The following is a 26,692-nucleotide window of genomic DNA, read 5'->3' on the forward strand; positions in this document are numbered from 1 at the left end:
GCACTTAACCTTATTCGACCCCTGCCGAGCTACGCATTTGCGGCGCTTTCGGTTGCAGGGCACAGATACTTCCTAAAAATTCTAATTCTGTCCCGAGAGTAAAAGGCAAGGAGGAAGACTGTTCCTCTTTGACCAACATGCTCTTTTTCTAGCGTGGAGCAGTGACGCCCCTTCTCTTGCATTCACGTCTGCCGTTGTTGAACTTCTTTTCCCGCCGGCATCCGGTTGATGGTACGTACGTGGTCGATGATGGTGGGCATGTAAATATTCCGTTAATCTCTTTCATCGCGCAAGATCAGAAAAATTAGTGGGGCTTCGGGGAGGACACGTCACGACTTAGCGGGGTGGAGGATGGTGATGTACTGTATGTTTGCTGAACTTCTTTCGCACCATACGTAGCCAACCGCGCTAAATCGGAGGCGCCGGGGAAGCACAACAAACTAAAAAGCACAAAAATCAGTTCTAAAGAAATGAGTTTATCAATTTAGACGACGATTTAAAAGTGCACGGCTCCCAGTGGCTTCCTTAATATCGGAAGGAAGAGCTTTCCAGACGGCCGCAGAAGCGCATCTGGACGCGCGCACGCGCGATGCGGCGACCAGCTTGGGAAGGACAGCCTCTTGAAGCGAGTCCACGGTGGCCAGACTGCAGAGCATTTCACTTGTTGGCACCACCTGAGATGATGGCGAAGCTATCGTTAATTTATCATGATTATTTCACTTTATATTGCGTCGTTCCAGTGCAATTGCATCTCGAAAGACCGCCGAGACACGGTGAACTACAATCCACTTCAATTGGCTGCATATAGAGACCGGTCTCGCTCAACATTGCCACCACCACACCGCAGAAGCGCATACAAAGGCGCCACGCGATGCGGCGACCGCCTTCGTGGTCACAGTTTTTTTTTGTGTAACGGTTCATTGAATTTGTTGTTTGTTGGGGCACGGTGAACGGTATGCCTTGGCGTTGTACACGTGGGTTAAACCGCACAGAAGAAGCCCTCTGCCACGTGGTGATAAACGAGCAGATCCTGCCGCAGAGTGCAGGCTGCCAAGCAAGGACAGATTCTTTTTAGTTCATCCGTGTGTACACGCACCTCGTCAGGCCTGAAGGTTGTCTGACCATACTTCACCAGGCCCGGTGGAGGAGAGGCACTGGACCCGGTTTAAGATATCACTCGCCACTGATGCTTGCCGTGGCCGGGGATCTAACTGTTGCTAGGTTCTCAGCGCAGTGCAGTAACCGCCGTTACACCACTCAACCCCACTCACTCATTCATTGACCAAGCAAAATGTTTCTTGGTTCACAGCGCAGTTAGCTAACTGCCGTTACACCACTCAACCCCACTCACTCATTCATTGACCACGCAAAATGTTGCTAGGTTCACAGCGCAGTTAGCTAACCGCCGTTACACCACTCAACCCCACTCACTCATTCATTGACCACGCAAAATGTTACTAGGTTCACAGCGCAGTTAGCTAACCGCCGTTACACCACTCAACCCCACTCACTCATTCATTGACCAAGCAAAATGTTTGTTGGTTCACAGCGCAGTTAGCTAACCGCCGTTACACCACTCAACCCCACTCACTCATTCATTGACCACGCAAAATGTTTCTTGGTTCACAGCGCAGTTAGCTAACCGCCGTTACACCACTCAAACCCAAGCACGCATATGCGGCGTAAAATACATCTCGCCGAAGAGTTAAGTTCTCATTTTAAACCATGCACTGGTCTTTGGTTAATTGTCGTTGTTGTTCAAATGCGTTGCGCTGCATGCACCGCACGCTGACGATCAGCAATTGTTGCGAATCGTACATTTGTTTACACGTGTGCAAAGAATCCGTTTTACGTACAGAAACTATTTTGTTGTTGTTGTATCATTTAGTTGCTTGTCATTTTTGCGTCTCACTCGGGTTAAACAAAGACGACGGCGATGATGGTGGTGACAACACATGGGTGACGACGATTCCCAGCCTACACCCCCCCCCCCCCATTCAGGAGACTTCGTCCATCCAGTACGGACGAAGCTGCTCATTCAGCCGAAGATTAAGCGCAACATGGTGGGCGTGCGTGATTTCCCGTCCGCAGCTCCCACTGAGTGGAACGTACTCCCACTCCATATCCGGCACATTTAAGTCCATTCCACTAATCAATTCCCATTTTTAAAGCAAACCTTGTGCGCATTTACGAACGGCTTTTAAATCGAGTTGCCTTTTGGCATGCAACGTGTCTTGCGAGGGGCGATATTTTTGTTTTACTATTCTATTGCCATTGTCTTGAACAGCGTCGTCGCGAGGTGCAGTTGTGCACGATCGACGCTCCCCCCCCCCTCTAAATGTATATAACAACATTAATCCTCATCATGGTATCGACAAATATCCAAGCAAAACAGGGCAGCCCAGTGTGTGGCTTCCATCACATTGGGGACAGCCAACGGGGTCGTACCAACTGCGCCAGACTCGCAAGGACAGGGGGAGGGGGGGGGGATTGATCGAGGTGGAGGGTGTGGGGACGCTCACAGGTGCGTACGTGCGGTCACGCGCCACGTCGCCACCGCCTTCACCTTTACGGATGCACAAGCCCGGATGAGTCAGGTGACGGAGTGCACGGAGGACAGGCCGTGACGCACACGCACGGGATTAGCTGGTGAAAGTTTCAGCGAGCGCGCACCTAGACCCCAAATCGAAACTCAACCTCGCTCCCCTTTGTCGTTTGTTTAAATCACAAATAGGTTATATATTCTTGGCTCTTTCGGTAAAGTCACGTAGAAGTGAAATAATACAATAATAAAAATATAAAACAATAAAATTCTCACGACGTTTCGACTGCAACACAAGCAATCATCATCAGGTGTGAAATCCACAGTAAGAAATTTTTCTTTTTTCTAATTTTCTTGCTGTGGATTTCACACCTAATGATGATTGCTTGTGTTGCAGTCGAAACGTCGTGAGAATTTTATTGTTTTATATTTTTATTATTTTATTATTTCCCTTCTACGTGACTTTACCGAAAGAACCAAGAATATGAATCCCTGCAGTCACGAAAGCTTTAAATCAAAACAAATAGGTTAAATCAGATAAAGCCGCTCCACCCCTCCCCCCGCCGCCCCCACTAGAATACAATTGGTACGGATCAAGTTGTGGTCGAGTGTTCTAGCGGGTAAACGGGCCACGCCAATCGGTGCCCACGGGTGACTGCAGAGCCCCCAGGGCCGGTTCAGATCTCACCTCGCCACCGACGTTGAGCCACGGCTGGGAATCCAACTTTTAGGTCCACCACATTCACAGTGCAGTTTGCTAACCGCTGCGCCACCACTCCCCGTGCTTATGTACATGGAACTTCTTTCGCACCGTACGTAGCCAACCGTGCTTCATCAGAGGTGCGGGGGAAGGGAAATAAACTAAACACAAAAAGCAGCTCTAAAGAAGTGAGTTTTCAATCTAAATGTCAAAGTGCATAGAGCTCCAGTGGCTTCCAATATACAGTAAACACAGAGTTTTACTTTAATGCCAATTCTAATCCACGTGCTCTTTGCAACGTATCACCGAGAGACCAAGACACTATCAAGTCTGTACCATCAAAAGCGAGCAGTGCACCTCCTTGTGTCACACACCAGTCTCAAAAGGTGGTGTGACAGAAAGAGTGCCTTTGTCAGGCACTTTGGTAGGACCCTTCATCAGCAACAAAGGCAAGCGTTTTGTTGGCCGGACCCGTGGGCTTTACCATCGCGTGGAAATTTATGGCAGCCAAATGCTTTAAACGCGTGACGCCGATTAAAAAATGTGGAAGGAAAAACCGGAGGACCCGGAGAAAAATCCACGCGACCACAGAGTGAGATAGAGAGACACGCAAATTCCAAATATATAGCAGGTCGGGATCAAACCCACGACGTTCCTGAATGCCAGGCGATGTAGTTATCATCTCGCCATTGTGACACCCCTTCAATTGACACGGTTGAACCCAAATTAAGTGAAAAGCTAAAATTATATATTCATGGTGGGGGGGGGGGGGGTGCTCGGAGGGGAGGTTTTTTTGGTGTGCGGATATTGGTGGTGACCAACTGAGACCATTAACTGGCTTGCCGTTCGAGAACCCAGTTTTACTTGTGGAACAAAAAACTCGCATTGCTAAAGAACGGTTTATTCCAGAACCTCGATTTCTTGGCAGTGCTGGTTCAGTGCTTTCTGTATGTGTGTGCGTGCGCGTGACATTTCCTGGTTAGTCGAGTGAAGCATATAGCCGCACGTGTTTCCACTAATATTCTACTCGCAACAATGGAACATTAAGGTCACAACCCCCCAAACTATGGACCCTTCAGTAAACTCAAAGACACAGAAATATATACAGAGACTCGCAGAGACACACAGAGATCCATAGTGACGCCAGATACATAGACACCCATCGAGATACACAGACACTCATTGCAATGCATTAAAGACAAGCCACAACAGTGGCCATGCAAGCCCAAATTATGGACTCACGGTGAACTGCCACGGTGGCGAAATGTTAACTACCTCGCCCGGTATACATGAGGTCATAGGGTCTGGATCGAATCCTTGACCCGGAAGCCTGCTTTGCGCATTTTGTAGTTTATTTTTACCCAGCGCAATAAACATGTTTTCCATGGTCCCTTGTCAGTCATCGCACAAGCCGCGCGAACTTGCCGTTGAATCAACGATTAAACACTGGAAATTTCCTGGGCAGTTTAAAAATATGTGTTTTTGCTCTGTGGGACACGTAACCCTGACCTAGGAACAGCAAGAGGAGCACGTGGATTTAGAGGTACGTGCGAGCGACGTTAGAACGTACGCAAACTCTGCGGGTGGCCAGGACGCGTCGCGAGTGGGCAGGTGGGAGCGGGTAATAGTCGAGATTAATGATGGAGTGGAGGTCAAAAGGCGCCACAGTGGCGAGACATTAACTACCTCGCCTGGTACACAGGAGGTCGTGGGTTCTGTCCCACCCTGACACTTGCCGTATATTTGGAGTTTGCGTGTCGCTCTCTCATCATCATGGTGGCTAGGAGATGTTAACTACCTCGCCTGGTATACAGGAGGTCGTCGTGGGTTCGATCCCGACCCCGAGGCCTGTTGTATATTGGGAATTTGCGTGTCTCTCTCTTTTCCCGTGGTGGTCGCGTGGATTTTTCTCCGGGTCCTCCGGTTTTTCCCTCCACATTCAGAATCGACGTGTGTTCAACACATTTGGCTGCTATACATTTCCACGTTATGATAAGCCACTTCGTTGAGCTTTCATTTGCGGCCAGGTCACTTGTAAAAAAGAGCTCCACTGTATAGCTCAGCGGGCCTTACCTGGTAAAATAAAAACATTGTTGAGTTTCGTTTGTAATCAGTGTGGATTGCACATGCACCGCAAGTGCAACAACAAAAATAATCCATCCGTGAATCCAACTGTAACCTCGAAAACGAAACAACGCATCAAGTCGTGAAAAGAGGAACTGCCGCTTCCCAATTACAAAAATTAACAAGCGTGCACGCAAGCGCCTATCCCTCGCCGTTAACAGATTTAAGTTCACATCCGCCTTCTCCGTGCAGTGTATGCTGCGAAAGTAAAAATAAAGGCGCAGCGCTGCAAGTGCTCACTCACGCCCACCGATGGCGGAGGAGTCCTCTGCGAGAGCGAGCTCTGGAGATCGCCTCCTCTAGAGTAGAGGGCATCTGTCCGATTCTTCCACGCTGGCAGGACGTCTTGGAAGGCTGTGGAGTGCCCACACTCTACCCCACCGCACGCGCTCTGCCCAATCGGCCCGACTGCCGTGGGGAACCCATTCACGCCCTCCAGGGTGCACAGGGCTCGGCGGGTTGGTGGAGGATTTGAGAAACTTTTACCGCCGCCGTTTCAACTGCCGCGCGCCGGGGAGATCGAATGTGAACCGGCGAGAGACCCTGCGCATTGCCAGTGCTCGCCGGCGTTGCTCGCCGTTCCGCCCGCCCGCCGTGGCGGAAGCAGCAGCGGCGCCCCGAACTGCAGAAGGCAATCTGCCAATTTCATTGAACAGAGAGAGAGAACAAAAACGCCAAAGTGCTGCGTACGTCAATGTGGCAGATGCACGCTGCCTCCGCTGTGCCAGTGGAACATTGGCAATGGTCAGTCCCAACACCTCGGTCGGCAGTCCGCCTTGCTGCGCAGAACGCCGCGGGGTCAGCGGCTTCCCAGTTAAAACTGGGATAAACGAGATAACCTATGGGTCTCTACGCAAGCCGCACTGGTGACCAAGCGAGAAAACCTATGGGTCTCTACGCAAGCCGCACTGGTGACCAGACCAAGCCCGGTCAACTCGCTACACTTGAGAACCTTGCGCCTGGAGGTGCCGGATTCGATCCCAGGACCTCAGCTGTTGCGCCACCCTCTGCGGTCCGACCTCCCGGTACAAATTGAAAGGGGACATCTCTATCCCTCATGAACCAGAGAGGCAAAGTTTCGCCGACACGGTCATTATGATTCCAGGGCCAGTGTGCGGCCGACGCGGCCATCACGATCTCCCTGAGAGTTTACTCCCCAATCTCAAAAACCTGAATGGAGGACCTCAGGCGGTGTCGCTGGGGATCTGTCACCGAGCCATCGCGAATCTCACGAGGGGCCTGCAGATGTGACTCGGCCTTCACAGCTTCCTACCACCCCCCCCCCCCCCCCCCCGGACTTCAATGTCTCCGACCTGGCCATCGCGAGCCTCCGATGACGCCGCAGAGAGACGGAGACACATTCACCAGAAGCACAAAATCTCTGCGTCTCCGACAAGGCCATTAAGAACCTCCTAAGGAGGCATTTCACTGACGGTCACCGCAGCCACTGAGCACGAACCCATGACTCAGATTTTTGTTGTCCTTCCGCCGCACCTCCGATTGGCACGGCTGGCTATGTAAGGTGCGAAAGAAGTTCCACACACACGCGAATACGTGTCTTCGACACAGCCATTATGAACCTCCTGTAACAGAGCCAGAGAGACAATCACTTCGGTTCCCAAGGAGCTCGAGTCGAGAAATCGCGAGATCACAATCTCCACAGAAATCTCCACAAAAACCTCCACAGAACTCCACAGAAATCTCGACAGGACACCACATAAATCTCCACAAAAACTCCACAGGAACTCCACAGAAATCTCCACAAAAACTCCACAGGAAATCCACAAAAACTCTACAGGAAATCCACAAAAACTCCACAGAACTCCACAGAAATCTCCACAGAAACCTCCACAGAAACCTCCACAGAACTCCACAAAAACCTCCACAGAACTCAACAGAAATCCACAAAAATCTCCACAGGACTCCACAGGACCCCACAGAAATCTCCACAGAATTCTCCACAGAAATCTCCACAGAAATATCCACAGGAAACCACAGAAATCTTCACAAAAATCTCCACAGAACTCCACAGAAATCCACAAAAATCTCCACAGGACTCCACAAGACCTCACAAATCTCCACAGAAACCTCCACAGAAATCTCCACAAAAACATCCACAGAACTCCACAGGACCCCACAGAAATCTCCACAGAACTCCACAGGACCCCACAGAAATTTCCACAGAATTCTCCACAGAAATCTTCACAGAAATCTCCACAGAACTCCACAGAAACCCACAAAAACCTCCACAGAACTCCACAGAAACCCACAAAAACCTCCACAGAACTCCACAGAAACCCACAAAAACCTCCGCAAAACCCCACAGAAATCGCCGCCGTCACCTTTGACGTCTGCGCCGAGCGCTTTCCAGACGGGCGCGAAGTGGATGCAGTGGCCGCACCACGAGGCGTAGAACTCCACCACCCAGGCGGCGGACGAGTTGCGGAGTGCGGGCGACACTTCCCCGGGGCCGAGCACGGTCACGAGGTCGTTGCGGTCGTACAGGCCGCCAGAGACCGACAGCGGCCCAAGCGGCAGCAGCAGCGGCAGCAGCAAGGCCAACAGCGGCGCCATGCTTGCGTACAGGGGGGAAGGGGGGGGGGTGTCTGCTGTGTGGCAGCGGTGGTAGCCGCAGCGGCAGCAGCAACAGAAGTGGAGGCAACAGCAGAGGCGACAGCAGCTACGCGGCAGCAACAACAACAGCAGCGGCAGCAACAACAACAACAACAGCAGAGGCAACAACAGCAGCAGCAGAGGCAACAAAAACAGCAGCAGCAGAGGCAACAGCTGAGGTGACAACAGCAGCAGTAGCAGAGGCAACAACAACAACAACAACAGCAGAGGCAACAACAACAGCGGCAACAACAACAACAACAGCAGCAGCAGAGGCAACAACAACAACTGCAGCAGCAGCGGCACCGGCCGCCGCCTTCCTCCTCCTGCCGCCTGCCGCCTTGACGGCTGAGGCGACTCGTTGTGATGGGAATCGATTCCGCGCGCGCCATTTATAGACTGTAGAGGGGTGGAATCGATTCCTGGCCCGCGATTTAGAGTGCGCGTGGCGGGGGGGGGTCACGGAATCGATTCCGCGTCCGCGATTTAAAGTGCCGTGCGTGGGGGAGGGCGTCTTTGAATCGAGACCCCATAATCGATTCACCAACCGGAGTTAGAGGATTCGATTCCTGTGTTGTGATACAGGGGAGATGGAGGGGCATACAAGTACGTGGAATCGTGAGAATCGATCGATTTCGATTCATGTTAATTTATGCAAATGAGCGCGAGTGACGTGCAGCGAATCAGAATCTTTATTTAGACTCGAGGAGGAGGAAATCCGAAGAGCGGAAAAGCTCTTTTTGTTAACAGACGTCCCTACAACAGCTGAGAAGAAGGTAGAACGTTAAGGGACCGTCCATAAATGACGTCACGCACCTAGGGGGGGGGTCAGACATTTGTGACGATGTGTGACGATTGGGGGCGGGGTTGAGAAATGTGACGTCACATCAAAATGCGCAACTTTAAATAAATATAGACAACACGTTCTACTTAAATTTTGATTTAAAGCTTTCGTTACTGCAGGGATTCATATTCTTGGTTCTTTCGGTAACGTAACGTAGAAGGGAAATACTATTGTTTTATATTTTTATTATTTTATTATTTCCCTTCTATGTGACTTTACCGAAAGAACCAATAATACGTGAAACTTAAATTTCGATTTAAAGATTTCGTTACCGCAGGGATTTATTTTCTTGGTTCTTTCGGTAAAGTCACGTAGAAGGGAAATAATAAAAAGAAAACATAATAAAATAATTCTCACGACGTTTCGGCCACAACGCAAGCAGCCGTCCTCAGGTGAAGAACAGGTCTGTCGGAAAGACAGCGTCTGAATGACAAGGTATTTAACATCAGCTAACCACCGTGATGATGATGAGAGAGAGAGAGACACGCAAACTCCAAACATACAGCAGGCGTCAGGGTCTGGATCAAACCCACGACCTCCTGTATACCAGGCGAGGTAGTTAACATCTCCTAGCCACCGTGAAGATGATGAGAAAGACACGCAAACTCCAAATATACAGCAGGCGTCGGGATCTGGATCAAACCCACGACCTCCTGCACACCAGGCGAGGTAGTTAACATATCCTAACCACCGTGATGATGATGAGGGAGAGAGAGAGACACGCAAACTCCAAACATACAGCAGGCGTCAGGGTCGGGATCGAACCCACGACCTCCTGTATACCAGGCGAGGTAGTTAACATCTCGCCAACCGTGGCTTCAAAGGCGTCCTCTCGGATGCGTACTGTCCATTTCACTGCCGCTCCCTGTTTAATCTCGACCATCAGTCATCACCCCTCCCCCCACCATCATCACTTTAACACGGCATTAAATGTAATGCGTGCTTGAGGTCTGCGAAAAAGAGCTTCACAGCTCATCGGATTCCTCCAGTCTAAATACAGATTCTGAACAGCTGAGCGATCATTCCCACCACCCGCCATCCCATGCCTAAGAGATTATCACCAACTCTTAATGTTGTCGGCCTTTCAAGTTTCGTCAGAGCTCTGAAGATTAACCGGATCGGAGCCCTTGGGACAATGTCCTCGCGTTTGCGACCACAACAACAAAAAGTGCGGCTCTGCGGGGAGCCGAGAGGCAACGGCGTGGACAAGCGAATGGCGATTTCAGCTACATCTCAAAATCGGTCCCTTTGCTGTCAAACCCCTCTCCGACTTTCAACCAAACCCACACGCTCACCGGTGCGGGGAAGTGTCTAATCCGGCAGTGGTGTTCGACAAAAGGGGTTTGTGTTGCACATTTAGGCTGCCACGCTCGGGCAAAGGTGCTTCAATGGGAGTATTGCCGTCTGGCCGCTGCAGATGTCATCATCCATCCATCCAGCAGCTTGTGTCCCCAAACCCCGATTCATCACACGGCTAATCAATCGCACGCGCGCACGCAATGGGCTCTATTCTTAGTCACGCATCCCGTGTGTTAGGGTACACATTGTGTACTACACAACATCGCTCACGTTCAATGATTATATGATTAATTGACGTCTTTATCTAGGACGGTGGTTCGTAAACTTGACTGCAGCCAGCACCACGCCTTTGGTTTCTCGATCGTTTACATATTTTTTGTTATATAATGTTAATAAATACGTAGGTTTTGATGAAACAATGCATATATTATCATAGTGTGTTTTTGTTTGCATTTTGACTGCAAGTATTGTGGTTTCAGTTTTGTTGCCAGAAAACAGTGGAAAAACCCCTATTATAATGATTATATTTTGGTTCTGGCAAAGGAGGTCTAATGATGTAAATGCTCACCCAAGCCCTCATTACTTTGATAGTGACATTGTCTTTGAGCTGTGCGCCTTTTGGCATCCTCTGGTCGAGCACCAATTGGATCGAGGCTCAAAAGAAAGCCGTCCCTTGGTGTGGACCAATCAGTTTCAAGGACAATGCATATATTATCATAGTGTGTTTTTTTGTTTGCATTTTGACTGCAAGTATTGTTGTTAATGCAGACATGAATCCTTGTAAAAAAGGTTTCAGTTTTGTTGCCAGACAAAAGGGGAAAAACCTTATTATTAAAGTAAGTTGTACTTATTAAGCCCGTGCTTAATTTGTGTTTTTGGTGATTTAACTTCTAAACAAAATGTGGCCGTGTCTCGAACCCCCCAGAAAAGGGCATCTCGCACTCCCAGATGGTGCAGCGTGCCACCCTAGGGTAAAGAAGAACCGCTGATCTAGGAGCTCCATGTTCAGGCGTTTTCAGTTAGGGTCTTGCCGCTGCTGCATTGGGATTTTTTTTCATTGTTTTAATATTATTTCAGCCAATTAATAATGATGATAAGTTGTGTTGTTTATTAATATTAATATTCACGTGGGAGAAGGAAGCCAGAGGCACCTGGAGAAAACCCACGCCTTGCTCAAGGTGGCAACTTTGTCCCCGTGCAGACGGAGCTGAACTTAACACGTAGGCTTTCGCGACCAATATCATCCATAATAACAGGTTTTTTGGGTTAGATTTTGAGCTAGATATTTAAATATTTACGCGATCTAACCCCAAAAAAACCTGTATCATGGATGCTGAACTTCTTTCGCATCCTACCACGCCCACCGTGCTAATCGGAGGTGCGGGTGTGCGTACGATCGTGCGTGGCACAACACCGATTAAAAAGCGCTGTAAATTGTCATTGGATTTACAAACGTCAGCATTTAAAAAAAATTCAATCACGTTCACAGCGGTAAGTCGTTCGTGACTCCCTGGGTGACCGAGACCGCGCGTCCGGACTTGAGTTGTGGTTGAAAACAATGAATCCGCCCACCCACGCCCACAGGGCCGTGCCATATGTGGTTATAATTTTGCCACGTGACGCACACACAAAAGGGCATTGTTCAGCAGGGAGCCCCCGCCACCTGGCAGCGGACCCACGAGCCCAACATTTGTTGCTGGAGTAAAAAAAAAATGTTCGTGAAATCGCCGACGGAAAATATTGCAACGAAGCGTAGGTTTTTGTTATTTCAGCGAACGCTGACAATTGTGTGTGCGTGCCTGCGCGTGTGTTTGGCTTCGGTGGGGAGCGGTGGTGTAGTGGTTAGCGCGCTGCGCTAGGAACCCGGCGACCCGAGTTCGATTCCTGCTCAACGGCCAACGCCGGTGACGATTATTTAAACCGGTCCTGGGCCTACCCCTAGGTTTACTCAGACTAAAATAAGTACCTGGTCTAGTGCGTACTAGTAAAACTGGCATGAATTAACAAAAATAAACATCCAAACTTTTAAAAATGACTTTACTGCACCGTACTTACCACTCCAATCTCGAAGACACTCTGCGCATGGGGCGATGTATACACGTGCAGCTTTTTCATTGTTTGAGTTGTGTGTCGTGCATATCATGTACTGCGGATAATATTTATCACTGACATCAAAGCGTATCCATTGTTGTCACGCTCGAGGTGCCGATCGCATTTGGAGCCGTTTCGTCGGATCGGCCCGGGACCTCCGAATAATTTTGGAAACAGCCGGATAATCGATGACCAACTGTATGGCCTTTACAATATATAACAGGCAATGTTTCTGGCCAGACGATTATATGACAAGTTACAGGCAGTTTGAGACAATGGTCGATCACGGTGGCAGCGGCGACGAGACAGAGGTTAAAGGACCATTACCAAAAACGTCGACTATTATCGATTTCGCCCCCCCCCTCCTTTTTCGGCCACAGCTGAGATAATGTTATTGTCCGTTGCATGTGCACCGCTGCCAATGCAGCAGCATCGCCAGATCATTTGACTCAGGAGTGTGACTAAATGCATTTTTACTGCTTTCGTTGGCCAGACGAACACAACGACAAACTAGACTGCACGAGTTGACAAAAAAACATAACAAAATTGAATACCTGTCAACGCCTTATCAGTGCCTGCCTTATTACATACAAATTCAGACCTTATTGGTCACCCCGTGCACATTATAAATGTCAACGTTCATCCTACAAAGTCGCAGCACAAGGGAGAAACACAAACAAATAGACTGTACGCCGTATGGACCTGAAACTCGATTTCCCTGTACAAGAATACGGGGTAACCCGTATGAGTTGACAACTATGAAAAGGGTAGCGGCGAGGAACGAGAGACACACCGCTCACGGACCGCGTTGCAAATATTTTATTTATTGCGCGTCCGGAAAGCCATCAGTGGCAACTTTCAGAACTTCAACAAAGCAACCAAACAACCGAACAAACAAACACGAAAAAAAAATCAAGTGCCATACCAACGTAACCACGACGTCATTGGTGCTTAAACACCAAAATGGGGGGCGGGGGGAGGAGGGAGATCGTCCTCCATCTGAATGTGCCCTTTGAACTCTTCACCCCAGCGGGTCGCTGTCGATACGACGAACCCACAGCAACGAGACACGAGCGCACGTGTCGCGTGGCGCGGGCACATCAGCACGCACCGGGGCGGTGAACGTAGAGGAATGGTGAGACGCACCACCGCCGTAAACAACAACAAACAAACATACTCTTAGTTCTTTCGGTAAAGTCACGTAGGTAAAAAATGAAATTAAAATAATTAAAAATAAAATAAAAATCACGACGTTTCGGAGGCAACACAAGTCTCCGTCATCAGGTGGGACCGTCACAGCCAGATTTGCTGCAGCTGTTGCCTCCGAAACGTCGTGATTTTTATTTTATTTTTTATTAATTTTAATTTAATTTTTTACCTACGTGACTTTACCGAAAGAACTAAGAGTATGAATCCTTGCAGTCACGAAAGCTTCAAATCTAGAACAAACAATGGAACGGAGGAATGAACATGCCACGTCGAAGGGTCTGAAAAGCAGTGGGTTGCCAGCGTGCTAAAGGTACGGGCCCGATTCACTTGCGCAACACATCACATTAAATGGTGGGCACACCAACCCGTCCCTCCACCTCCACAGCTGTTTCAATGTATCACAGCCTGGCCCCTGGGCCTCTCCAGGGCCCATAGGGACCGGTGTGCAGTTACACCGCCTGCACACTCGATGTGGCTGCTCCAATGACCTTGAGCATACACGAGTGTACTCACGTCTCTGTGCGTGTGCGCGTGTGTGTAACACGCCACACGTCGCAGTGTTTGTTATGGCGTGTTTATAATCAAGGCTTAGCGTCGCGTCAAATTGTGTTGTTTATCTGATCAACGAACGCGAATTCAACCACGAAATTGCCGTGAAGTACAGTGTTTCGTTGTCCAATTGCACGTTCTGACGCAACTCCGCCGCCATGCGCGTGAAATGCATACGACGTTTTTTTGTTTGTAATTCCCTGAATAAATCCCTTGCGTGCGTCGGTCCCAATCGCGATACGGTTATCGGCATCGTCAGTTTCATTACACGCCAAGTCATCGCTTAACGCGCGGCGGTGCGTTCCCACCACAATGCGTTTTTTCGCTACAACAACACGACTCTTCCATTTGGGAAAAATATTCGCGGGACGTGACCCCCGTTATAACGCGGTTTTTGAGCAGTCGATGGCGAACGACTTTCTTGGGCTGCTCTGCGGAGCTGGGGAGTGATACAGCACAAGGAATGACACAGCAACGCGGCCGCGTACCCACAGTTACTTTGTCCCACCCTCTCAACTCGCGGTGCGTTCATCGCATCTCGCCAAACTTGATCGGTGTATAATTTTGCAGTTTTTCGCTGAACGCAGCACTCTCCAGGAACGCATCTACCGCGTTAAACGGGGAGGGCTTGCCGCTTAGGTGTCACCGTTCCGATTACTTTCACGAGTGTGTCCCCCCCTGCCCCCAACGATGCTCGCCAAGCTAACAGCACCCGAGAGAGCACGATGCAGCCACAAACCGAGGACCGAAGCGTACAAGGCCAGGGGCGTTCGATCATCCGATCCCCACTAAAAGGGGATGTAAAAGTGCGCGCCAAACCAAATGAAAAATCGAATAAAAAAAGGGGCAAATAATTAAACAAGCGCCGGTGTCACTGCAAACCAGGTGACTGAAGTGAAATATCATCCCGTCTCCCCACCTCCCAACAGAAGCATCAGACTGTGCAGTTAGTTCGTCATTTATTTCAGCCCGTCAGACCCCCCCCCTCCCCCCAGGGGCTCTCCAGAGGAATATTATGGTGCGGTCTCGATTTAAGGAAGCGGAAACTCTGAACTGGCCTCGACTGGCCCTTATCTGGCAGCCAGGCTCGTAAAGTACTGCCGGAATTCGAGATACTGGTGGGAAAGAGGGCGATGGTTAAGCCACGGGGTTAGGTTCTGGTCAACATAACAAAAACAATGATATAAATACATCAATAAACGACGCGTTGTTGTGATGATAGAGCGTTGTGGTAGCGATGGAATGCAAAGTCGTTGTCGCAGCCAAGTACAAAAGATAGGAACGTTGCCATCCACGCACATCCGCTGTCACGGGGACTTTCAAACTTTATTGTATCTTTCGATTTAAAGCTTTCGTGACTGCAGGGATTCATCTTCTTGGTTCTTTCGGTAAAGTCACGTAGAAGGGAAATAATAAAATAATAAAAATAAAACATTACATACAATTCTCACGACGTTTCGGCCACAACGCAAGCAGCCGTCCTCAGGTGAAGAACAGGTCTGTCGGAAAGACAGCGTCTGAATGAACACCACCAAGCTTCGCAGCGTATATTTAAGCTGGGTTAGGGGAAGAAGGGCACCTTGACAAAGGAATGTGCATATCAACAGTGTAATTTTGCATATTTATGAATAATGCTGATATGGGATTAGTCACTACTTGTGGAATCCGACAGACCTGTTCTTCACCTGAGGACGGCTGCTTGCGTTGTGGCCGAAACGTCGTGAGAATTGTATTTTATTACGTTTTATTTTTATTATTTTATTGTATCTCTGCACAGCACAATAGCCACGTAACCTTTCTGGTGATGTCGGATCCGAGCCAAGGTTCAGCCGGCCCAGTTTATACAGCGGACAACAAAATGCAGAAATCCCACCACCCCTGTAGCCGTGAGCAGCACCGATGGGGTGGGTGGACAGCACCAAGCCCGGCCGCCTTTATCTCCCCGGTGGCGATGATTACACGCCGCACCAGGTACTAATTTGAGGCCGAGTCGACCTAGGGGAGGCCCCAGAACCGATTCAGATAATTGGCTCTGTTGCCGGTGGCCGTGAGCGGGAGCCGAACTCTGGCCGCCGGGTTCGTAGCGCAGCCCCACCGAATGTCACCGTTAAACGTTTTAATTTCCCACATTTGCACAATTGATAATAATCCACACGATTTTACTTTTTTTTGTTTTTAAACCCCCCACACCCCCCCCCCGAATAACCATTAATTTTCTTGCTTCACAAAGCTAACGCCGCGAGCGATATTAATCTAACAGTATAATTTAAAAATAATATTGCGTTACAAACCCAAGGTCAAACACCACCAGCGAGGAAAGACGGGAGTTAATCAAACCAAGAGTGGGACTTCCTCATCTCACACTTCACCCACACACCGAACAGAAAAGTAGACTCATAATAGTAATACATGTGTCGTTAAGCCATCACCACCCGACGTATCCAAACCAGTCGGGTTTGTCACGTAAACAAAAAGTGCCAAATTGGTTACGACTTCAACACACCAGTGTGCTGGCAACTAACTGGCACGTTTTGTGTCGAGTGGTGGGGGGTCAACGACACATTTATACAGGATGCTTCAAAAAATGTTAACACTTGTACGGGACTATGGTTTTTAATGGAAAAATTACGGACAATACGCTAACATAATAACAAAATGTTTATAGCTTCAAAAAGTCTAAGAATCTCCACTTGTTCGCCATCATTGTCAACGCGTGCCTTGAATCTTCTCCAGGTGGTCTCCAGAGCCCAGAGGCACATTTCTTATCGTATGGTTGCAAATTCTCAGAAGTGTTAACATTTTTTTGAAGCACCCTTTATGAATAATATTGGTCGTGAAAGCCCACCACTACATGTTTAAATAATAAAATCAGACCCTCTCGATACCCTCGGGATATCACAGGGCAACCCACGGCTGGAAATATGTTCCACACCGTGTTCCATTACGTGAAGGATTGTAGCCGCTCAAAACCTGGATAACTCCAATCGTTCCGAAGTTTTGCGCTGCACTAGAACCAGTTATTCTTCATCAAACATACTTTTCAACAAACTTAACTGTCGATTTAAAGCTTTCGTGACTGCAGGGATTCATCTTCTTGGTTCTTTCGGTAAAGTCACGTAGAAGGGAAGTAATAAAATAATAAAAATAAAACATAATAAAATAATTCTCACGACGTTTCTGCCACAACGCAAGCAGCCGTCCTCAGGTGAACAGGTCGTGCGTCATGTGGGCACGACGTCACAACGTCTGGGCGCGTGACGTCGTGCGTCACGTGGGAACGCCGTAAACACACGTCAAAGTCCATTACGTGGCCCGCCGGGAAATACAATAGTTGAGAGGAATCCTAAACGTATTTCTGTAACAAGTATCCAAAGTTGTCGGTGACAACTTCCGGCGACGATTGCCATAGCAACGGGGTTGGGGGGGGGCAACCGTGGTGCATAGCGCTTGCAAACGCCAGCGACAAGAGACGCATGCGGGGTGTAATGGGAGAGCTCCTCCTGCTGGAATCGAATCGCTTTGAGATCGGAACCTTCGGTTGCTGCGACTCTTCTGCGAGCGGTACCTATTGAAGATTCGAATCAAACCGAATGCAGTGGAGGTACGAACGTGCTTGGGAACAGAGGCGCTGCGCTCGCGGACGGTGGGCGGAACGCGGAGTTGGGCATTGTTCGGAAACGGCGTCCGACGTTTCGCTCCACGTGCCGAGAGCCTCTTTTTCAGGGAACTACTTTCTGGAAACCCAAGAGGCTCCCGGCACGTGGAGCGAAGCGTCGGGCGCCGCGCCTGTGACGTCGGATAGCCGCGTGGCGACGCGCATGCGCACCGCGGGAATCTAAACCGTGAGCAGCGGAACAAAAGTTGGATGGTTTTCGGTGTCCCTTCCTGTGGATGATAATCCCGATTTTTACACAATGAACAAAAAAATCACAATTGCCATCAAAACGGTTACACGGCCGCAGAACAAGGGGCACGCACCCAAATGCAGGGTTACTTTATTCATGCACACGCATCCGCAGAGAGACAGGAGGAAAGAGGAGGGGGGGGGGGACTGGCCGAGTTGCACGTGACCAGTCACACGCCGCCGCCGCCGACACGCCCGGGATGTCCCGCACGCCGGGACGTCCCTCACGCATGTACAGGACGTGTCCCGCACACCGGGACACGTCCTGTACATGTCCAGGATGTCCGGCATGCCGGGACACGTTCCTCACGCATGTACAGGACGTGTCCCGTACACGTGTGGGATGTCCCGTACACGCCCGGGATGTCCCTCACGCATGTACAGGACGTGTTCCGCACACCGGGACACGTCCTATACACGTCCAGGATGTCCCGCACGCCAGGGCGCACGCGTGGTGTGGAAAGCGCCCCGGCGGGTCATCGCAATGCGTTTGTAAACTGCAAACGACACCGTTAACTTTTTTGTTTTTTACACCTGTACACATCAAAAGCTTTGGCCCAAAATATATACCGTGGCCTAAAGGGGTACCTTTAGTTATGCTCATGGAATTCACAATGGAAACACGTGTCGAACGATTAAAGCAAAATTGACGATGGTCATTTACACCATGATGAACAACCGTCGCAAGTTACATTTTTTTGTCAATTAGGAAGCGGATTTAAACACCGCCGCCGATTGCCGTAATATATCCGCGCCGTCTTGCCCAAGCCTTGGGGCGTCTACAGCAATGTCGACGTGCGCGCTTCGCGAAATTTGACGACGCAGATTTTGCGAGCCGTTTCGAAGACTTAAAACTAATAAACTCGACTCCCCCATCAGCAACAACGGGCAAGCGGCAGTGTCACATTTGTCGGAGCCCTCCCGGAGAGTCAATAACGGTAAACGCTCTGTACAATTTTCGCGTCCTTAAAACGGCGGCGATTACACTTGACGGCCAAATCGACGATTTTATCGTACAAGGGAGAGAGAAACCGCAACCATCAATCGCTGCGGATTTTCATCCAAAGGTTTACAGAGTGGAGTGAACCGGATCCGAGGGTTCCGAGAGTAGGTCCCCGCGACGATGTCCGGAGCGCACGGGGGGGTGGGGGGAGGGCAGCGGATCGTCACAACCCTCCAGCGGCGTCTCTGAAAACCTTCCCTCAACGTTCGCGTCAAATTGAATTTGCTCCTCTCTTTGGGTGTTCGCACCGCGGCGTCCGTAACGGCGAATAGTGCGCAGCAAAGTTGGGAGTTGGGGGGGAGTCCCCTCACGCGTTTGCGACAGAAACATTCCTGTCTCCTCGTACACAGGCGTTGTTCCGTCAAGTGATAGAAGCTAGGCCAATGTCGAGGCCTCCCGGCAGAGCGGGCGACACACGGGAGGCGAGGAGAGGGGCGACACGGGCGGGCGTGGGACCGCATTCTCCCGGTCGGCTTGTGATGCCGGTAACCTTGTTGTGTTTAGTTTGTTGTCCATCCCTTCCCCGCACCCAGACCTCCGATTAGCACGGTTGGCCACGTACAAAGCGGAAGTTCAACGTGCGTCACCGGTAAGCAGCTCCATGGATGGTAGCCGCGGCGCGCGGGATGTGACATCATGCATTCAATCTTCTTGGTTCTTTCGGTAAAGTCACATAGAAGGGAAATAATAAAATAATAATAAAAAACATAATAAAATAATTATCACGATGTTTCGGCCACAACAGACCTGGTCTTCACCTGAGGACGGATGCTTGCATTGTGGCCGAAACGTCGTGAGAATTATTTAATGTTTTATTTTTATTATTTTATTATTTCCCTTCTACGTGACTTTACCGAAAGAACCAAGAAGATGAATCCCTGCAGTCACGAAAGCTTTAAATCGAAATTTAACCACGCATTCAATGTTTGTCTGAAACAACGTAAAGACAGAGGGCTCCGTCCTTACAAATAACGAGTTGCATCTGCCTACGTCGCATGCACAGCAACACCGCAGTGAGCGAGTGAACGTTGGGCACGAAACGATTCACAGCCCCACCGCGGGACAATAACGCGCGGAATTATCCTGTGTACACGTGGGGTCGCACCTCAAGCAGCTGTACAGAGAGATCGGGTATATTTATTTATTTAACAGTGGCGGCGATTCATAGCCATCTCCGCGAGTCTGTATAATCCAATGTGGATTTCCAAAGCGGTATAAACGCGACTGCATCTCAAGACGCTGTACACAACGGTGGGAATATTTAGCAGAGATGCGATTTGTCACGATGATCTGGAGGGAGGGAGGCTATCATTCAACTCGAAATGGCTTTGGTCTCCACTACTTTCTCCATCTAATTTGAGTCAAGTTCTCGTCTTCTTATTTGCTAAAGATTAACCCCACAACGTTTCAACAAACTGTAAGTAACGAACCCGTATGCAACGTGTTAAATAATTGATTATAACACGGACGCAGCGGAGAGGGCTTGATCGATATCGAACTTGAGGATTGATACTGACGAATTGACTACACCGTTGCCGTGCCCGGTGTGCGTAAATATGTAATGGAAGTAAACGCAGTTAACAATAATTTAAAATCTGCGGATCCACTGCTGTATGAAAGCATCCACCACCCGCGCCCGTGTCGTCTGCGTGCGGACGAACTCTCGCCTGTGACAGTTCCGACGGGAGATTTTTTTTTTTCCAGACCCAGAACCAATTTCAATGCAAAATAAAAAAAAAAATCACGTGAGTATGTTTTTTTAACGTATATAATAAAGAAACCATCTGACGGTTATCTATACTTATTTTATTCTCTTTCATTATAATACTATAATTACATTCACAAATATTTTGTACAGCACACTATACACCGGTAGTCTGAAGGGGTAGGCGACTACCTTCCCCCCTTCCCTACGAGTTTACCATCCATGCCAGGTCACTATGAACTCGACTACACCACACCCCACCGCAAAATGATCCGGACCTCGTACACCAAAGCCCCCCCTCCCCACCACTCCCCACCCCCCATCGTTTGTGACCACGTGACCAGACCGATTGAATGCGTCCGTAACGTAGACCTCTAACCACAAAGCTGACCAACACCTGGCCAGTCTAATTTTTTCCACCAAGGGGCCAGCGAGCGATACTCTCGTTATTCACGACCTTTGGCGATCCGCGAAGTTGGCTATCCGTGAATCGCCTCGGGAACTCTGCGCGACTACTGCATCGAGAGAGATAATGAAAGTGATGAGAGGTAAAGTGATGAAAGAGGAAGTGGTGAGAAAGTGATGAGAGTGAATGTGATGAGAGTGAATGTGATGAGCGATAAAGTGATGAGCGATAAAGTGATGAGCGATAAAGTGATGAGCGATAAAGTGATGAGTGCGATAGAGGGAGAGAGAACTTCTCGGACGCCAACTCATAACAAAGACAGGTTTTCGGCAGCAAGTGTCGTTAGCCGCGACATTTCCTCTTCGCGAGCATCTCCGGAACGTATCCCTCGCCGCGAATAACGGAGGGACACAGCACTCGTTAGAGCAGCAGCGACGACAGCTGCTGCTGCTCTCCAACGTCACCCGCCGACGCGTTCCCGAAGCGGCCGCGTCTGGGCGATAGGGAAAGGGGATCTGGAGGTCGGGCTCGAGGGGGGGGGGGGGTGTGACGAGTAGCGGCGGTGACGGGAAGCACAGGAGGGCGCGGAGCGGACGACGGTGCGCGAGCGACGGGCTACCGTCGGCGACGCGAGGGGACGTTTGCCGGTTGCTTCCGCCCAGACTCCTCCCCGTAGGGTCCATTTACCTTCGCCGTCTAAAAAGCAGCGTGCCGCTTGGCGTAGAGGATTCCGTGAACGTGGGACTCGCATCACGGCAACCCCCCTCTACCGCCGCGCCGTGCCCCCCCCGCACCACCTCATACTGAGAACGGCAAAGCCAAAACCGTGGCATGGATGGCAAGACAGAGGGCTGAAAGGAACGAAAGAGGTGGGTAAAAATAGTAAAACCACGATGATGGCGGCGGTGGTGGTGGCGACGATGATGATGATGGAGGTGATGGTAATGATGGTCATGATGATAATGATGATGGTCATGATGATAATGATGATGGTCGTGATGATAATGATGATGGTCATGATAATGATGATGGTCATGATGATAATGATGATGGTCATGATGATAATGATGATGGTCACGAGGATATCGCTGACGCTACAATACTCCTGTAAAGGTCCACGACGCTCCGTGACGACGTCTCCCCCCCCCCACCCCCCCCCCCCCCACGACAATCACGCCATGGGCCTTCTTCCTCGCTGCTGCTCGCCCGTTTCGGAATTGCCTTTGTTCACTCGGGTGAGGTTGTGGCCGGCGCCCGTCTCCGTCAGCCTGTTTGGGCGGGGGGGGGCGGGGTGGGGGGGGGCGGAGCAAAATGGGGGGGGGGGGAAGGGGTGCACAGCGAGAACGGATTCGGTGAAGCGATTCAGAATCAAAAGATTTGTTTATACTGTAGGAGGAATCCGATGAGCTATGAAGCTCTTAAATTTCGATTTAAAGCTTTCGTGACAACAGGGATTCATCTTCTTGGTTCTTTTTCGGTAAAGTCACGTAGAAGGGAAAGCTCTTTTCACAGATGTCCCAGTTAAGCGCACGGGGTCAGAACGTCACAACAACAGACGGTGCAACAGACACGACAGCGGTGACAAGATGACAGGGGAGGTAAACAAATCACCCAAAAGCCATCAAATTAAACCGAACCATCCCCCAATTGTACCAGGCAAAGCCCACCAAGCAATAAACTCATTATTCAGCAGCAACCTGGCCACAAATGATAGCTCAACAAAAGCGACTTGTCGCACGGAAATTCATCACAAGCAAAATAATCAAAGTAACAACGTGACACGAATTTGCGGAGCGCTTTGTATTCAGTGGAACTCAAAACGCTGCGGAGAAACGGTGGGGCATGTTTGTGCTCGGGCAGCCGTTTTTTTTCTTTCAAATTCACATACCTGTCAACCCATACGGTTTACCCCGTATTCTCCTACAGGGAAATTTAGTTCAGGTCCATTTGGGGTGTACAGCCGTTTCAATACGGGCACAAAAATGTTTTTGTCTATTTGCATGTGTTTCGCCCTTGTGATGGGACTTTGCAGGATGAACGTAGAGATCTATAAGAGCACGGAGTAACGAATAAGGTCTGAATTTGTCTGTAATAAGGTAGGGCACTGATAAGGGGTTGACAGGAATGAATTCGGTATAAAAAAAAAACCTCAACATTTTGAGAACAGCAACGCAAGTGAATACGGGACAGTGGTCCTTCAACAATAACGCTCAGGCCACAGGGCATTAAAGGGCCGCCCCACATACAGCTCTGGATACGCGAGTTTCCGACCCCTGTGCTAGAGAGACAGGAAGTCAGTCGTAGGGAGGAGAAAGAAAAATAAAGGCCTTGGAACCTGGATTTGAACGGGGGCAGAACAACGACTGCCCGTAGACTCAGCACTGCACCATAGACTCAGCACTGCACCATAGACTCAGCACTGCACCATAGACTCAGCATTGCACCATAGACTCAGCACTGCACCATAGACTCAGCACTGCACCATAGACTCAGCACTGCACCATAGACTCAGCACTGCACCATAGACTCAGCACTGCACCATAGACTCAGCACTGCCCATAGACTCAGCACTGCACCATAGACTCAACACTGTTCCATAGACTCAGCACTGCACCATAGACTCAGCACTGCACCATAGACTCAAAACTGCCCATAGACTCAACACTGCACATAGACTCAGCACTGCACAATAGACTCAGCACTGCCCATAGACTCAACACTGTCCATAGACTCAGCACTGCACCATAGACTCACTAATGCTTCATAGACTCAACACTGCCACCCATAGACTCAACACTGCAGCCCATTGACTTAACACTGCCCATAGACTCAGCACTGCCACCCATAAACTCAACACTGCAGCACTAAGACTTCGCACTGCCCATAGACTCACTAATGCACCATAGACTCAACACTGCAGCCCATTGGCTTAACACTGCCCATAGACTCAGCACTGCCACCCATAAACTCAACACTGCAGCACTAGGACTCCGCACTGCCCATAGACTCAGCACTGCCCATAGACTCAGGAATGCACCATAAACTCAACACTGCAGCACTAAGACTCTGCACTGCCCATAGACTCACTAATGCACCATAGACTCAGCACTGCACCATAAACTCAACACTGCAGCACTAAGACTCTGCACTGCCCATAGACTCACTAATGCACCATAGACTCAGCACTGCCACCAATAAACTCAACACTGCAGCACTAAGACTCTGCACTGCCCATAGACTCACTAATGCACCATAGACTCAGCACTGCCACCAATAAACTCAACACTGCAGCACTAAGACTGCGCACTGCCCATAGACTCAACAATGTCCACAGAGAGCCCTTTCATGACCACGTGTGCCTTCTGTTGCGGCCGCTCATTCCTCGAGCCGATGCACGCCCCCTGCCATCCAAATCACTCTGTTCTTCCATAATATAGGTATTTCGGCGTAAATCGCGTACATATGTTTACATTATATAATATATATTCTTGGTTCTTTTGGTAAAGTCACGTAGAAGCGAAATAATAAAATTATAAAACAAAATTCTCACGACGTTTCGACTGCAACACGAGCAATCAGTCGAAACGTCCTGAGAATTTGATTGTCTTATAATTTTATAATTTATCTTCTACGTGACTTTACCGAAAGAACCAAGAATATGAATCCCTGCCATCATGAAAGCTTCAAATCAAAATGATATAATATATTCATATTTAAGCGATCTAACCCCAAAAAAAAACTATTATGGATGATATTGGTCGCGAAAGCCTACGTGTTAAACTCGCTCTGTCCTTGTTATCGCTTTTAAACCCTGTTATGGAAAGCACCTTGGGCTGAGGCGTTCTCTACATGAATGTCAAACAGGACGAGACAGGAACGAAAGAGGGGCGCGGGACGTACACTTCATCACTGTCAGAGTCCTCGTCCGTGGGCAGGCGGAGGTAGGGGTTGTCCGATGCCGGGCGGAACCGGTACCCGGTCACCACGAAGAACACCAGCGTGGCGGCCTCTTCCATCAGCTGGGAGATGAGGGCAGAGACATCGTCGGTAAAAATGTTAACACTTCACAACCATACTCTTTGGTCTTTTCGGTAGTCACGTAGTAAAATTTTTTTTTAAATAAATGAAATCACGACGTTTTGGAGGCAACACAAAACCTTGATACAGCAATTTTGCTGTGACGGTGCCACCTGAAGACGGAAGCTTGTGTTGCCTCCGAAACGTCGTGACTTAATTTATTTTATTTTTTACCTACGTGACTTTACCGAAAAAAACAAAGAGTATGGACCCTTGCAGTCACGAAAACTTCAAATCTAGAACTTCACCACCCCCCTTCCCCCAACATGCGATCCGACGAATCGGCAGTGTGTGCGGTTGCAATTTGGGTTTTCAGAATCGGATCTTGGTTTAGTTTTTTGGTCTCGTTTTTGACGTGTTTCAACTCGGAGGATCTTGACAGACTCGCGCACATTCGCAGCGCTTGTGTCGATCACGATGATTTAGGGGTGCCACGGTGGCTAGGAGATGTTAACTACCTCGCCTTGTATACAGGAGGTTGTGGGTTCGATCCTGATGCCTGCTGCATATTTGGAGTTTGCACGTCTCTCTCCCCGTAGTCGCGTGGATTTTTCTCCGGACCCTCCAGTTTTTCCCCTCCACATTTAGAATCAACGTCGCGCGTTTAAGTATTTGGCTGCTGCTATAAATCTCCACACGATAAGCCACTCCGTTGAGGTCTCATTTGTGGCCAGGTCACTTCAAAGAGTTTAGTTTAAAGTTTAGTTTACAATCAAGAGGCGCGAGCAACCACGGACAAGCGGGAAGGCGTCCAAGCAGCGAGCTGGAGCCAACAATCGCCCAAGCTTTGCGGTCCTCTCTATATATCAAGGTGTTATCGACCAATGAAAGAGTGCTTACATGTGGGAGAAAACCGAATTCACCGCACGGACGTTGAGCGAAACTCCATTTGCCGTGGGTGGGAGTCTAGGAGGAGCCGTACCGTGGCTCTGCCAGGAGAAGGCGGTACAGCAAAGTTGCCGACTAATATCACCTGTTCCGTCCGTGTGGGATAGAGTGTTTCCCCCTTGCACGTGTGGGTCTACTGTGGCTGCTCCGGTTTCCTTCCACGTGTATTAAAGGCTCATTAATTGGCTGAACACATCTTGATATATAGAGGACTGCAGAGCTTGGGCAACCGCTGCCTTGCCTGCTTATCTGTGGTTCCTCCGCGACTGAGAGGCATGCAATCTGCACGAACGACGACGCTGCTTTCTACAAAACGAAAAACCCGATCGTCATCGGGGACATCAAGCGAGGTCGAGAACGTTACGGGGCGAAGTCGGCCGTTGGCGGAACGACACATTCCAAGCAAATCCATCTCACCTGGTAGAGCCACTGCCACTGGAAGGGAATGGTGATCTTGACCATGATGGCGATGATGCGTGTGAAATAGATGTAGCAGATGATCTGGAGAGGGCAGCAGCGCAATGCGAGGTGAGAGAACGCACACAAGAGCGCGGCCTCACTGCAGAAGCGTTGTTCTTCACGTGGTTCACAACCGGCGTGCGTGCGAACAAAGCAGTTTATTGTCGTGCGCGTCTAACTTGAAAGCGCCTCGGCCAGGAACACAAAATAGCCAAAATTAAATTCTTCCAATTTTGCGCGCAAAACCAAACCAATCGGCGCATTCGCCCACGTCGGCGA

The 26,692-nt window shown here is 49.6% G+C and overlaps 2 protein-coding genes across 2 annotated transcripts in view; both read right to left on the minus strand.

Moving 5' to 3' along the window:
• LOC144948471 (sulfhydryl oxidase 2-like) overlaps positions 1-8,367 on the minus strand; it is a 30,791-nt gene extending 22,424 nt beyond the window's left edge. Inside the window, exon 1 of the mRNA XM_078877966.1 lies at positions 7,709-8,367. Within this exon, the coding sequence (XP_078734092.1) occupies positions 7,709-7,940 (232 nt within the window). The 5' untranslated portion in view covers positions 7,941-8,367. The remainder of the gene's footprint in view (positions 1-7,708) is intronic.
• Positions 8,368-13,022: 4,655 nt separating this feature from the next.
• GPR107 (G protein-coupled receptor 107) overlaps positions 13,023-26,692 on the minus strand; it is a 36,559-nt gene continuing 22,889 nt past the window's right edge. The window contains exons 15-17 of the mRNA XM_078877967.1: positions 26,372-26,455; positions 24,890-25,008; positions 13,023-22,257 (exon numbers count right to left, since the gene is read on the minus strand). Of these exons, the coding sequence (XP_078734093.1) occupies positions 22,161-22,257; positions 24,890-25,008; positions 26,372-26,455 (300 nt within the window). The 3' untranslated portion in view covers positions 13,023-22,160. The remainder of the gene's footprint in view (positions 22,258-24,889; positions 25,009-26,371; positions 26,456-26,692) is intronic.

This window comes from Lampetra fluviatilis, chromosome 49, assembly GCF_964198595.1.
Source record: "Lampetra fluviatilis chromosome 49, kcLamFluv1.1, whole genome shotgun sequence".
Taxonomy (NCBI): Eukaryota; Metazoa; Chordata; class Hyperoartia; order Petromyzontiformes; family Petromyzontidae; genus Lampetra; species Lampetra fluviatilis.